The sequence below is a fragment of the Neolamprologus multifasciatus genome, chromosome 18 (assembly GCF_963576455.1).
Source record: "Neolamprologus multifasciatus chromosome 18, fNeoMul1.2, whole genome shotgun sequence".
Taxonomy (NCBI): Eukaryota; Metazoa; Chordata; class Actinopteri; order Cichliformes; family Cichlidae; genus Neolamprologus; species Neolamprologus multifasciatus.
The window spans coordinates 16,002,380-16,017,570 of NC_140456.1; the positions used below are offsets into that span (position 1 = coordinate 16,002,380).

The 15,191-nt window shown below is 37.8% G+C and overlaps 1 protein-coding gene across 1 annotated transcript in view; it reads left to right on the plus strand.

Annotated features, from left to right (window-relative positions):
- pth1r (parathyroid hormone 1 receptor) overlaps positions 1-15,191 on the plus strand; it is a 50,712-nt gene that overhangs the window by 27,428 nt on the left and 8,093 nt on the right. Inside the window, exons 2-6 of the mRNA XM_085141871.1 lie at positions 401-503; positions 6,558-6,665; positions 6,848-6,969; positions 9,269-9,363; positions 11,089-11,272. Of these exons, the coding sequence (XP_084997997.1) occupies positions 401-503; positions 6,558-6,665; positions 6,848-6,969; positions 9,269-9,363; positions 11,089-11,272 (612 nt within the window). The remainder of the gene's footprint in view (positions 1-400; positions 504-6,557; positions 6,666-6,847; positions 6,970-9,268; positions 9,364-11,088; positions 11,273-15,191) is intronic.

Below are 15,191 nucleotides of genomic sequence, written 5' to 3' on the forward strand. Positions count from 1 at the left end.
TCTTCAATGAATCCACTGATGTGGTCAAAGTACAGGACTTTCTAATATTTATCCACTGTATTACTGTCACTCATATCCGATGAATTTTGGAGGAAGGAAACTGGATTTTTTTTTTTTTCTCCACAGCACCACGAGCAGGGCTTCAGACAGTTTGACAGTTTTGAAGCAGCTGCAAAGAGAAATTAATGTCTAAGTCTGAACTGATTTTCATGCTCATTTCAGATATTTCAGAGGAGCGTCTACATCTGCAGCGAAATACTTTTATGTTGTTCTTGTCATTTTAACTGCTTTAACTGTTTGGTGTTGGAAATTTTCTTTGAAAGTATCTATTTTTCACACTATTCCTATTTCCACTTCCATGTCCTTCCGTTAACTCTGCGGCTTTCCCCCTGATTTGCAGGTTTACACCGATGATGTGCTGACAAAAGAGGAACAGTTAGAGTTTTTGTACAGAGCCAAGCAAAAATGTGAGGCCATCATCAAGGCAAAGCAGAGGATTCCTGGTGAGTACAGAAACAAATCTGTCAGTCTTTAGCCGTATGAGTGGCTTTGTGAGTCTGTAATGACAATACTGTTATTCTTCAGGGGGACTTGAACTTTCAGTATTGAATTTCATGGCAAAATAGTCAACAGCCACATAGGAGATTTAAGTAGGATTCATCATCAGGGGGCTGGAGGAATATCTGTATAAACCAGCATGGCTCTTTAATATTTGTTCACATATTCCATTGTGTGCTACAGCTGTGGATTGAGTGCAGTCATGTGAAAAAAAAATCACAGATCCCTAAATCCAGAATTAAACCTTAAATTGCCTGTAGGATGTCTTTTAGCTGGAGACTCATTTTTAACCGGGGGCTTGAAATGGATGTGCACCGCTTCTCTTGCAAAAGCTGAAATCTGTAAAGAAAAAACAAAAAACAAAAACTAAGTTAAATGGCATATCTGCACACCTGACCCCAGCCCCTTACATTTTGTAGACTGGGGAAAGTGGTGAAAGTGGGGTGTGAGGGGTGGGGTGTGGGACATGTATGCACTCATCAAGGTGTGCTGTGGTTTAAAATGGGAACATTGCCTCCAGGTGTGCATGTGCATGATATTGCAGATTTGATTAACATTTAGCGCATGCACAGGACATTGGTTGCTTTTGGTTCATTGTTTGCTCTGTTAGCAGGATTGTGATTCTCCTCATACCAAAGCAGAGTAACAAAGGGATTACAGAGTCAATGTTTGTCATGCAAATCACCCAGTAAAAGGGGTGTGTTAGAGAGATAACAGATACAAATCCATAAGCTCGTCCCTAATAGCTTCTGTATATCGAATAACATGTCTTGTTTAGCTACAGATTATTATTACAAGATAACTAATAGCTAAAAACTGGAGGAAACTAATCAAGCGGAATGCGTGAAATTGAAATGGGATCATGTGTTTGGAAGGTGCCGCTTTATTTGCCTTTTATTATTGGTTTCCAATAGTGTGATTTTCCACCACCTGTTAAAGGTTTTTTAGTTAAAAGATTTCTGTCACAGGCACATTTGTCACAGGCACATTTGTCAAAGGCGTTATCACTTAAAAATAGTTTGGGGCTTTCCGCTTGTGAGGAAGCTCCCCAGTGAATTCTAGCTGAAGCTAGAGGTTCAATGTGGAGTGCAGTAAATCCCCCAGAGGCTGCACAGAGCAGCGCCTCATATCGGCAGCCATGATTATATTGCCGTGTCGGCAATATAATCAGACACGGGAGGTGTACCGAGAAAAGGCTGTGTGTATGGAGGGAGAAACCAATCAACAGTGAAGTTTACCAAGAACTGTGGAAGTAAACTGCATAACCAGCAACATGATGAACACAAGCTTGAAAGTAAAGAGTGCATCGAGACGCTATGTTGATTGAATGTGATTGGTGACTTGTTTGAGAGTGACTGTTGATTATAAGAGCTTAAACTAATCAACTGATGCTGTTCATACTTCACCATAATAAGTAAATATTTAAATTAAAGGGACCGTTTTGCCTATATTTCGCTGATATGTTCAAATCACGGACCATTCTTGGAGCAGTTTCAAGACATTTTTTGTGAACTGTAAGTTGATGGTTACATTTAAAACCTCAGCTTTGTTTCCTTTGTCTTCTCTGTGGCTTTCCGAAGGCTGAGCTCGAAGGCAAACCTGGTCCTGGGGTGTTTTTCAATATTTATGGCTATCTGAAGAACGCCATTTTCCTGCAGACCCCAGCACACTGTATCGTCATGTGGTTGCTGTCATTCTCCCAGTTGATTGGAGAGGAATTCCACAGCCAAACCAATCATATTATTTTCTCTTTAACCCCAGTGCATTGTGGTCACATGAAATTCTTTTCCCTCCAAACGATACTCCTTGTAAATGAAACACATAATTAAAAACGTTTACTTCCTGGCTTAGAACACAAAAGCTATTGTTGACTGTTCCCTGTAGTTACATTACCCGTGTGGTATGTCCCAACTTTTCATGGTTTTGATAAATATCCACTAGCTCAAATTAGATTAAAAAAAAAAATGTCAGAATTGCTACTTTTGAGAATTGCAGAGGGCCGAGCAGCGGATTTTGTTTGCTTAGGGTTTATGTTCCAGCTCTTACAGCACGTTTACAAGATGGCTATAGGCGCCAATGCAGAGGAGAGCAATCAGTGAAACATCAGAGATCTCGCAGACCAGAATCTATCCTGACATGTTGTAGTGACAGGAAAGGTTGGTGTCACATGTCTGCATGCACCTCCGAGTGCATGCTATTTTCAGTACAAACAACAATGGGATAACACATTAACGTCCTGTATTTCTAATTAAACATTTTGCACTATCTTGACTAGACATATGGGACTACAGTATATGTACATTCATATTTTAATCTGGTATAAATAGTTGATAACCATGGCCTTATTGCACTCGCATGTTCCTGTGTCTGTACATTAGGGGAGACTTTGGCACTCAATCTGGACTCTAATGATCCCATCAGGAATGCCTGACTGGGATTCTGTGAAATGCTTGAGGTGCTGTTTAGGGGGTACATCAGCACAAGAGAGCTGACCTGCATACCTGATGATGCTGGTGTGCCGAATGTGACTCATACTGCATGTAGTGGTTTTTTGCTGACCTCTTTTGGAAGGTTGCACATGTCTGTTCAATCACATTACAGCTGAAGAAATTAGAATAACCCTATTACCTTAATAAAGAGTAGAGTCCTCAGTTAAGTCCCCCAGTGTGGTGGAGACTAACGGCTTGAGAAGCACATATGTGCTCCTTGCATGTGCTTGATTTGAGATTTTCAAACCTTCATTTCGATTTGATTTGAACTCCAGAGCCACATCTGTCTGTTTGTAATTATGCAGTGTGGAAGTCATTTAAAATCTGGGTAGTGGGTTTGCTGTGATGTTGAGTAAAATTATAGATATTGTCAAGATTTTGCCATTAAGTTCAAAGAAAACCTAACTTGCGCTTTCTGATGAAGGATGTCAGTATTTTCCTTGAAAAAGTCATCAAGATTTCAGCAGAAATCACTTTTTAAGAGACATTTTCCTTCCTTTTTGCATTGTGGCGTGAACTTCAAGCCATGGGTTGAGATAAACTGATTGCACCAACTACTAGCTTTAGATTTATATCTGTAATTGTCTTGCCTAATCTCCCAGGATTTTTTTTCTGGCTCTTTAACTGTAATCCTGTGGCTTTTTGAACTATTATAGGAGATTAGGAATGACGACGGCTTTAAATGGCAGCAGAGTAAAATGCAGAAAGTGTAGAAAAACTATCCAAAATTATGTGTTAATTAAGAAAGCTTTGAGTGCTGCTTGAAAGGAAAAGCTGTTGTGCTTCATTTGGGCTTCAAATGTGTAATATTCACCATTTGATGCCTGGGACAAGGTTTTCTTTGAGGGATGCAGTGAGGTTTGCCTGGGGAGGACAGTGGAGGGATGTGGGTTCAAATCCCCAGACCTTGCAGTGTGAAAATAGCTCAACCTTCAAGCTTGTGGTCTGGGTGTAGAATAACTTGGGGAATCATTATAAAAGGCTGCATGTATCAGGAGGAACTGCAGTGAGTGTTTTGACATCTGCAGGTCAGAATCAAATGAGTTGGGGGAGAAAAAAACATTCTTCAAACCCCAGTGACATCACAAATACCAAAGTCCCCCCGTAGGCACGTTTATATTTAAATTGCGGTCAAGAAATTTACAGGAAATTGTATGTGTGTGTGTGTCTGTGTGTTTGTGTGTTTAATTTAAGCCTGTTAGTAGGTGGTCCTATGGTAGTAAAACCTATGGCAAAAGCAAGCAGCAATTCTACTTTTACTCCCAGGATGTGTGGTCAGCGTGATTTTCAAAACTAAACGCATTTTTTTTTTCCCACCGTGCATCTGCAAGAATCAGTCAGCTCCACTCAGTCTACTCTTTAATTTTGTGCTCCCAGTGACAAGCAGTTAAAAGCAAGTCGTCATTTTGTCAGATGTTTCTTTGTAAGTTTGATTACAGGAATGAGAAAATAATGGATCTACTGCAAAGAGAGGAGAGTTTTAGTTCTATGCTTACCTACTTATTAGTGGTCAAAGTGGGGCAGATGTTTTCAATAATACAACATAAATGCCAAGCCATAAGAGAGGTTTTCCAAGAATCTGTGGTGAAAGGGACTCCGCTCACACTATCAGCAGGCTCTGTTCCACGGTTTAGCTGAGAATTAGGGGACTGTGTGCACTCATAGGTTTCCCCCCACTTTGAATGTAAAGTTCTTTGTCTGAACTTAGCACAGATGCATTATGGCAAAGTTTAATGTAGCACAGTCTTTGCTAATAATTTGACACAAAATTTTCTGTTGTGATCATCAGGATCACCATGCAACTTGTAAAAATCTGTGAAAAGTGTGGAGAAAACCTTTTTTGCTTTAATGATTCCTGGGAAACATTTTGCATTCATAATCAGCCTCATTTAAAAAAAGAGAGAGAGAGAGATAGAGAATTATTATCATTAACCAATTCTGTTGTTCAAAAAGAAATATACAATAACTGTTTTTTATGTGATATTTTTATATGTAACAAAAATTAATGCAAATATGGGATTTCAGAATCAGAATCAGAATACTTTATTAATCCCGAAGGAAATTAGGGTTACAGCAGGCAGCACGCTAATGGCGCATGCTCACTTACAAAGGAACCTTATAATAATAATGATCATGATCATCATTATTATGATTATTATTATTATTATTAGTCAATTCTTTACTATATAATTTATTGTTATTAATAAAGTGAAATCACCCAAACCACTATGGTCACCTAAGTCCAGACTGATAAAATTTTTTAGTTCCTAACACATTTATTAGACCACGTCTCATAAAAATAAACATAAAAAAAAAACTAAAAAACTAAAAACTAAAAATGACCGAATTCAAATTTTACCTAAATTTGAACAGGAAAAAACTGAGAATTCTGAGAACCATAAATTAATCATTTATTACAAAATTACATGTTTTACTATTTTATTATGGTTGTTTTGAAAAACAGTGAATCTGAAAATTCATGTATAGTAAGAATAACTATACTTTAGCACTAAAAATGTGATTTTGATTAAATAGCACAGCTGTACTGTTGGATTAGCTGTTATAGAACATAAAAAATATTTTGGTAATCATAAATACTATTAATTTAAGGAAGGACTGGCACAAACCTTTTAGTCGGTGGTGGTCTAAAACATGTTGAGGACTGTAAATTGTGATGAGAACTTTTTAAAATTCTTTAATTATTAAATATTTTAAAATAAATATTTTACATTTTCAAAAAATTAATTTAAATATACATAGAATTGTTGCATTGGGAATAATGTTTGGCCAAATAAGACATTTGTTTTACATCTTATCAGCATTTTTTCCCATTCTCTAAAATTTCATTCACCCTAGCAAGACATAACTCTGTACATAAATGAATAATCAAATTGGATGTTGTTAATTAATTGAATGTGATCCATCTTAAAAAAAGACTCAAAACATATGATACATATTGAAAGTGAATTATATAATATAGTGTTGTTATTTAACCATAATTTGCCAGTTAGGGCACTACAATGCAGCTAGTGTTGCAGGAAGTCTTTAAATAAGATCCGTGCTAAAACCAATTCCATACAACATTATAATAGTTGTTGTGTTATCAACAACGGAGCAGTTATGGAAATATCCAGCAGCTAACAAACAAGCCTTAATGAACGCACCAGATTCAATGGACAACTTGTTGTCAGCATGCGGGAAATTCCACGGTTGCAAGTCTTAATTATGTGACAATAGATGGGAAGTGGACAGGCATGACCCATGTTTCCCACAAGTAGAACAAAAATGAATAAAAAAAAAAAAAGGGGGGGGGGGGGTCAGTTATGCCACACATGAAATTACAAGGCTGCTTTTGCAGTGCCATTCCAGTGCTGTTTATGTATCGTGTGTCTGCTTTTTAAAATTCAAACAAAAACCTTAAAAACAAGCAGATCTTGGAAATGCCTACTGACCATTACTGCAGTGCTATAGTCATGACAGGATTTGTCAACTCTTTTCTTTTCTCTGCAGATGGTTTCTGCTCACCAGATTGGGATGGCATTGTTTGTTGGCCTGAAGGGCCTCCTGGAAAAATATCCACTCCCTGTCCAGAGTATATCTTTGACTTCAACCATAAAGGTAAGCTTGGCCCTGGATACAGTAAGCAGTTAAATCCCTGAATTTTAAAATGAGTTAAGCTGCGCTCTGCAAACTCATTGCAAATCATAACTCGAGCTCTCTCTGAATCCGCTTTGGCAATTTATTGAATTATGCAGCTTTAAATCTGTAATTAAAAATAGACTTCTTTTGTTGATTTCTAGGATTAGCACACCGTCGGTGTGACAGCAATGGGATATGGCAGCTGGCAGCAGCCAACAGAACATGGGCCGATTATACTGAATGTTCAAAACACCTCCCCGAATATAACCCAAGCTATCAAATGGTAAGATCCATCTGATTTCCATTTACTTACTGACACTGTCTCCCACCAAAATAATTAACAGCAGCACCATAGCAAATTGTCTCACTTAAGGCATTTAAGAAAAAAATGTACCCTGCAATTATACTTCCTTTGAAATGCGTAACAGCATGCCTTCTTAGTAATGTGCAATGCAAATAAAGTCTGATCGTATTTACTGAAATGTTGAGAAGATGATGAGGGGATAATGAAAGGATAGTCATGTGGTCGCTTTGTGATAAAATGGCTGTAACTGGCTAAATTTATGTTATAATACAAAATGAAAACAGTGCCAGATTAGTCTTGAACTGAGTCATTCCCTCGCAAATCTAAGACCACTAAGAACTCACCAGACATGGCTCAGTTGAGTTACTTAACAATAATAAGACCCGCAGTTGCACAGTTGAGTCATGCAGCTTCATTCGTCGATTTTAATTATTTTTATGCATCCTTTCTTGTGAATGCAGTATCGTCAAATCTTGCACAAATGTTCTCGTGGATTAAGGAAGAACCGATTAGATTTTCATCTTCTTTGAAAACCATTAGTGTGGAGCATTAGCAAACATTTTTATGCTTTTGCAACAGCCTCGACCATTTTGGGAAGACTTTGCTGCAAATCTTTGATATAACCTTGACAGCATCACTGATAGGTGACGAGACCTGGATGCTAGTCAGGGGTCCAGCCTATTACAGGTCTCTTCAAGGTGTTTGATAGGATATATGTCAGGGTGGGCCAGACCTGTGTGGGCCAGTTATGTCTGACAGCTTATTTCTATAGGAAACCCCACCTGGATCGTGGGGTGTGTTACACATGGAAGAACGGACTGTTTTCCAGTGCTTGCGGCACAGCAGTTAGAAGTGCAGTATTTTTAATTACTTTAACAGGCTGACGACAGCTTAAATTTCAATGTCACCGTGGTGTTATTTTGCATCTGTAGTCCCCTTAAAAGGTCAGAACATTTGACAACAGAATCGTACAGCGTAGCAGCAAAGCACAGAATTATTAATTAAAAGGCAGACAACACACACATATAAATAAATATATAATATGCTATTTCCAAGTGTGTGCATAAAATCTATAATATAAAAGTCAGTGAGTGAAGAGTTGAGAAGGTTTTAACAAACTTTTTAGGATGGTTTGGAAAGGGTTAATGAAGTTGCACCACCTCATACTATAGTGCAATCTATTTCATTGATTTGAGGCTATTACAGTGAAAGGTAATTGCTTATGACCATGTTATGCTGTAGAATTATTATTTTTCTTCTCTAAAGCCAAACCATAAAAATTGACATACTTAGGCGCAGGGTGGAGTGTGTTGTATATTTAGCTCAGCTAATGTTTTAATGTTAGAGCTTTGTTGTCACTTACCTGACGTCATAATTAATTATCATAATGAGGTCTTTATAGTTGTTGTATTTGTTTCATTGTTTCATAGCAGACCTGTCAGCTGATAGTGTTTCTTTGCTGTGGATCCTGACACAGTTGCACATTTTAAGCGGGCGTACACGTCTTACAAAATGGACATCTTTAACTTTAATAAAGAGGATTATGTGTTGCATAATCTGTAATACCATGAGCACCAACAGCACCATTACACTGCAAAGCATCGTGTGGAAACAGTTAAAAGAAGAAGAACTACTACAACCCAGTGAGACTGACAGCTAGATGTGACCTTGATCGCAGGTGCCTGAGCAGAGTTCCTCTATCATCGCTCGGGGTGTTAGATGTCAGTCCTGGCGGTAAATTGCTCTTGTAAGAAGGATGAAAAACCTGTTAAAAATATTGCTAAATGAAAACTTTCAAAGGCTGTCATGCTTTGATTGTCACCCTTTTCTGGCCTGAAATGATACGATACCGCTGTCATCTGTATGATGTTGAATTTTCAGATCGATGTTCCAACAGAGGAGAAGTTGCAGTAGATAATGATAAATATGTGCGCATGAACTAAAGCAAACAGCAATACTGCAGACGCACATTTTTTTCTGGCACAAGATCCTGATGCTAAATGATAACAGCAGTGTAGTATCAACTTACATCACAAGGAGGTTCTGGCACTTATTAACTTGGTGACCTGCAGCCAGGCTTCTGCTGGAGGATTAAACTACTGCCCAGTGTACTGATGCTTTCCAGTGACAAACCAGGTTATTTGGAGACATCCTTAAATAAATTTTTCCAACAAACAGAATTAGCATGTCTGACTAAAACATACAGTGGATCAAACAATGCAATTAGGAGGGGATAATGTGTCTGTTGATATTCTAACAAATTATCCTTTTCCAACAGGACGTCTTTCACCGTCTGTATCTCATTTACACGGTTGGGTACTCGGTCTCTTTGGGATCGCTCATGGTGGCTGTCGTCATTTTGGGATATTTTCGGTGAGTCGATGCTGCTGCTGGACTTTTTCAATCAGTACTTTCAACTACAAATGTTCCCAAAAGACAGGGCATTTGATACGGGGTCAGAAATTAAGGTTAGAGCAATTGGAGAAGGGATCAAAACAGGGAGTCCAAATGATTCACAGCATGATGGCATGCTGGATAATCGAATAATCGTGCATCGCAATATATGTGTTGTGTCACAGCGACGGCACGGAGCACACAATCTATATCAAGCGTTACCTTTGACTTTTACTTTGACTTTTAACAGACTATGATATGACTGCCTTTGAGGAGGAGCCTGCCTTCAGGCGTGCTGTAATGCCTCATTGCCTCATTGCCTGACATTTAGGTTCTTTGTTATTTTCATGGTGATTTCAGATTTCGCTGACACACAACCAAAGTGTGTATGCTGATTTTTTATTTTTTATTATTCCTCCCAGCTTACAAAGATTACATTTCCTAATCAACATTCACCTTTTTCCACATGTAAACATCTAAACAAGGGAGTGAAGGGATGTGAATTCAGAGCCAAGTGCTGTGTTTGAAAAGCTCTCCTCCTACTGTACAAACATAAGAGGTATCAGCCTTACCTTAGGGCTACTTTCTTAAATGAAAAAGGAAAAAAACCTTAAAACAAGGTTGAATTCAGTCTGAAAATGTCTGGGTTTTTTTAATCATTTTGATTAACACAGGGCAGATTTGTTATTATTTGCTTATTTAGTTGAGCACAGGGACTATCACTAATCAATGGGAAGGAACTGTTTACCAATGCTCCAACCGGCGTGACTTACTGTACAGGCAGGCAGTCAGAAGGTTTTTAGGAATGCTCCCAACTGGCACCAGGAAATCTACGGGCAAAATGAGTTTAATAAGTTGTCCCAGGGGCCCATCTGACATTCTGGCTCTGTGCTCAGAGCGCTCCAGCCATGTCTCCTCTTTAACACATCAGCTTTTAGACAGGAAAGCTCATAAATGTTTTCTAGGGAGAGAGAAGAGGGGATATTTTGCATTACCACTTGTGTTCAGAATTTTTCACTGGGGAAATGTACGCTAGATTAGTTTTTCTCAATCAATAGCTCTCTGAGGGTTGCTTGTCAAAGAATTCAGCTCATTAAAGAGTCTTTAGAGAAAGAAACAATGGGTAGAAATTACACTGATCTAATGTCAGCGTCAAGTAAATGTTAACAAATTTAGACTTTAAACTGTCATGCCTTTTAGATTTTTTTTTTCTGCACTAGTAAATATTCAAGAAATTTTAGCATTGACGTATTGTCTTGACTGCAATAATGTAGCCTTTATGGCTATTGATCCTGCAGCTCCCTTTGGAGCACAGTGCCAAAATCACTTCACAGTTGCAAATGTTAACATTTCTACAAATGTTAAGAATGAAGAATTTTTGACTGATAAACTTGTGCTTTCGTGGAAGCAAATTTGGATCCCTTTCAACACATGCTTGCAATTTGGTTTTTACTGCTCACTTTGAGTGTAACGATTTAATATTTGTGTGTTTCAAGCTCCTAATTCTTGAGAATGTGTTGTAGTCAGCGTGGAATTCAGCTGGCTCTAATTAGGATGCGTATTGTTTGTGTGCGTGTGAAAAGTCGAGCACAAACTTAACATTGAGGTGTACCAACTGTCTGAAAAAAAGTAAAAATAGGAAAAATGTCTCACATATCTGATATTTGACCATACCACTCTTTTTTTTCTCTCTCTCTTTTTTAGACGGTTACACTGTACCAGGAACTACATCCACATGCACCTCTTTGTGTCCTACATGCTAAGAGCTATAAGCATTTTTGTAAAAGATGTTGTTCTCTACTCCGGATCGACATTAGACATGGAAGGAGTCAGTGTGGAAGACATCAAGTCTATTTCTGAAGCCTCACAAATCGACAAAACGCATTTTGTAAGTAAACCAAATAGAAACAGAAGCAGCAGATAAAGTCGTTGTCGTAGTCAGTGAACGTGCAGCACTCACAAAAAAATATAATGCCAGGATTTGTTTGCTTTACGTGTACACATAATTTGATTAGTGTTGCTTGGTGTGAAGAGTTGTGTTTCCGCATGGGAAGTGTTAGGTAAGTTTTGCAGGAGTCTCAGTTGCTTTTCCAGTACTGCAGCAAATAAACTGTACTGCTTGTCACTGTGCCAAGGTTTTACTAGGCCAGGACTTGGCTTTCCTGAACAGAGTCAAGTCTGAAAAAATTTGTAAAGACTGTGTACTTTTCACGGATGCTTTAATACACAAACAATTTACACTATATATTTAGGGATATCTTTCATCCTCTGTATCTCTGCAAAGTGACTTATACTGTATTCAAACTGCTTAGTAGATGAAATATTGTGTGTGACACAATGAGGGAACTTAGGTGTGTGTACTCTGGCATAATTCATCATTTTATGTATGGAGCAAATAACCTTTTTGAACCACTTATTATCTTAATTAAGAAAAAGAAAATGTAAGGTCTGAACCACAGACCAGTCCGATCACAAAAGGTCTGACGCTCCTGCAGAAATCACAGGCTGAATATGTGTATATAATGCTGTTCCAAAGCCTTCTTCTTTATAGCAAAATGGGAATTAGGTGCAGCAATTTATTGCACTTCATTAAGGATGTATGGAAGCTCAGCTCAGTCTGAGCTCTCTTACTCAAACTTTCTTGTGTTTTCTTTAAGTAGTCTTCATGAATAGTCCCCGAGGCTTCTTAAAGACATTCCAAAATTCCTATTTGGATGCTTGTTCTGTTCTCTGTGAAGATATTGCTGCAGATTTTTTTGACACACTGCAAACCAGTTGAAATATGTCAAGTTTTCAGCTTTGGGAATCACCTGTTGGTTCACAAATACCTGTCAGACTGTGTTATGTGTGTACTTTTTGTTTGTATATTCAACTAAAGAAATGGAAAGAAATTATGGGTTTAATGATACTGTTTAAAATTGGTTCTTTGCTAAGTGCAAGTTAATTGTAGACACAACACTTGCTCGTCCTTTGAGTTGTGTGCAGTACTCTGTGCTTTGAGTCCCAACTTTAGTGTTTGCGGTTAATTTTGTTGGTAGTCTATTGATACCTTTATGTCACATTTTAAAGATTAATACAATTGGCATGAGAGACACCGATCATTCACATATAAAATGTGCTTCCCGTATGTTGCATGGTGATAACTCACTTAGTTTCAAAACTTTATTCTGTGCATGAAATAAAACATTTTCACTCAGAACTTTGAAACAGTGGGTTCAAAAGCTTTGTTCCACACAAATACAGATAATGGATTAAGACACTGGGATGGACACAGAAAATAAGAGGCTGCGAATAACACAGGAACAACATTTGTGGATTAGTGCGCTTGGGACTGATAATTAGACATGCGTAAGAACTGAGTTAAGCCAGTGAACTACATCCATTCTCTTTATTTGTGGTAGAAATATATATAGATAAAAAGAAGTAAAACCATTTAATTAAATTATTATTTAATTGAATGTTTTAATAAAACACTATGAAGCGCAGATGCTGTGAAAAAACTCCACAGTGGACTCTGTATGTGCTGTCTTTTAATCCGCATGCTATTTAACATGCAGCATATTTACCAGACTTATCATCTGGTCTTAACTCGCTAGCATGATGATGTTTTGGTTCATTTACAGTACAAACATAACACAGCAGAGGTTAACAGAAATGCTGTTAGTTTGCAGGTGATGAATATTAACCTGTTGCTAACTCTAGTACAATTACAGCAATGTTTATTAATGTACACTGTCCCTGTTAAAAATAAACAAACTCAGTTCTATTCAATTCAATTTTATTTAAATATTTAGATGATCAAGAACATCAAAATAATCAAACAAATAAATAAATAGACAATTACTGATCACATGGAAACTTATGAAGGTACTAGATAAAAAAAATCAAAAGATTACCAAAGCCAGTCGTGGTAGACGCTAACCTCTTTTTGCCTGTAATTCCATTGATACCCATCTAATAATCTAATAATTGCTAAATTTTGTAATCAAGAATCTCAACCCTATAATGGGAAAGGCAGATGGCCACGATGCTCGGGACTTGAAGCTTTCTTAATAAGTGAAAACGTATACTTGCTGGTGGTGGGAGGAAATTGATCCACGCCCTCTGGGGACCAACAAAATTTAACAGCAATCCATTAATGCTCAAATGCGTACAATGGATTGTTAGCACTCAGAACTGTTTAACACCCTATGTTGGGTTATGTCTGGGAAGGAGTCATATCTCTGTAACTACTTGCCCCAGTTTGTTTGTTTTTTTTCAGAAATTTTCTCATCCCCCCCACCCGTAAAAAAAATAAGACATGTTATTTTTATCAGAAAAAGAGTCTGGCTAAAAAACCAACATATACAGTAATGAGCCTAAACTCACACAGTGATCCACGAGCAAAATCTGTTGTTTCCACAGTAACAAAATGGCATTGTAACTCGGTTACAGATGTAGTTCAGAGCAGTATTTTCCCATTGGGTGGGTGCAATGACAGTAGCGCTACATCTAATGATAATGAGAAACTTTTATGTGTTATTCAAGATTTGAACTACATTACATTTGCCCATGCTTTCACAACATATGACCCAGCTGTCAAAATATGTCCAATTACTCTAACAGTCCTACAGAAAAGGAACACCTGAAGATGGGGAAATCTCATAAAGTTACCTTGTTTATCTCAGCTGTTCTGCTATGAGTAAATAGTTGTCACATTGTCTGGCTAAATTTCTCACTTAGCTAGTCAGAAGATTTACGAAGATTCCTCTCGAGCTGCTGTGACCGCACTTAGAGAAAAAGAAAGAGGCCCCATGTGTCGCTTAAATCGCGTAAATCCGTAATGCCTCCGTAAAGCACACAGCATCATCAAGGACCACAGCCACCCAGCACATCAGCTGTTCTCCTTGTTACCATCTGGCAGACGTTACAGGAGTCTGTCCGCTCGGACTACAAGACTTAAAAACAGTTTTTACCACCAAGCCATACGACACCTCAACCACAACACTTAAACACACACAACACAGCACTCAGAAGCTACCCTGCAGCTTCACAAGTACTCTGTTTAATCTGCACTGGTCACTTCACTTTATTGTCATTGATATTTATATTTAAAAGTGCAATACTGTAATTTTCTGCTGCTCATTCCTGTGCAATATCCCATCTACCCTCCCGTCATATTTCTTTTCAAGATTTTCTTATTTAATCACTAGTGTACATATATTTATATTTATAGATACATATATATTTAGTCATCTTTTCTCTTTTACCATGTCTCTCTAATATTTTGCTCCTTACTATTTTTCTATTTTTTATTTTATTTTATTTTATTTTATTATATTTTATTATATTTTCTCCTACTGTATCATGCTGCTGAGTGACTGCTGCTCGTCAAACACATTTCATTGCAATGTTGACCCTGTGCTAACTTGCATATGACAAATAAAACTGAAAACCCGAAAAGAAAAAAATCACCTTTCTTCCCCATTCTGATGCTCAGTTTGACCTTCAGCAGGTCATCTTTACTATATCTCCATGCCTAAATGCATTGAGTTGCAGTCATGTGATTGACCGATTTGCAATAATAAGCAGTTGAACAGGTATACCTAATAAAATGCCAGGTGAGAGTCTTCATTTTTCTGACATCTATCAGAGTTGTAAATTGCCAATATATCATTCATGTTTATACTAGCTGAGGGTCAACTAACAAGATTTTAACCTCGTTCGTGCCTCTAAAGTTGCTCAACAATTAGCGGTGTGGCGAAAAGCAGCAGGAGTGAATCCTGCCTGAAAAATAATCATGCCCGCTGTCCTGTGGTGAATAATCT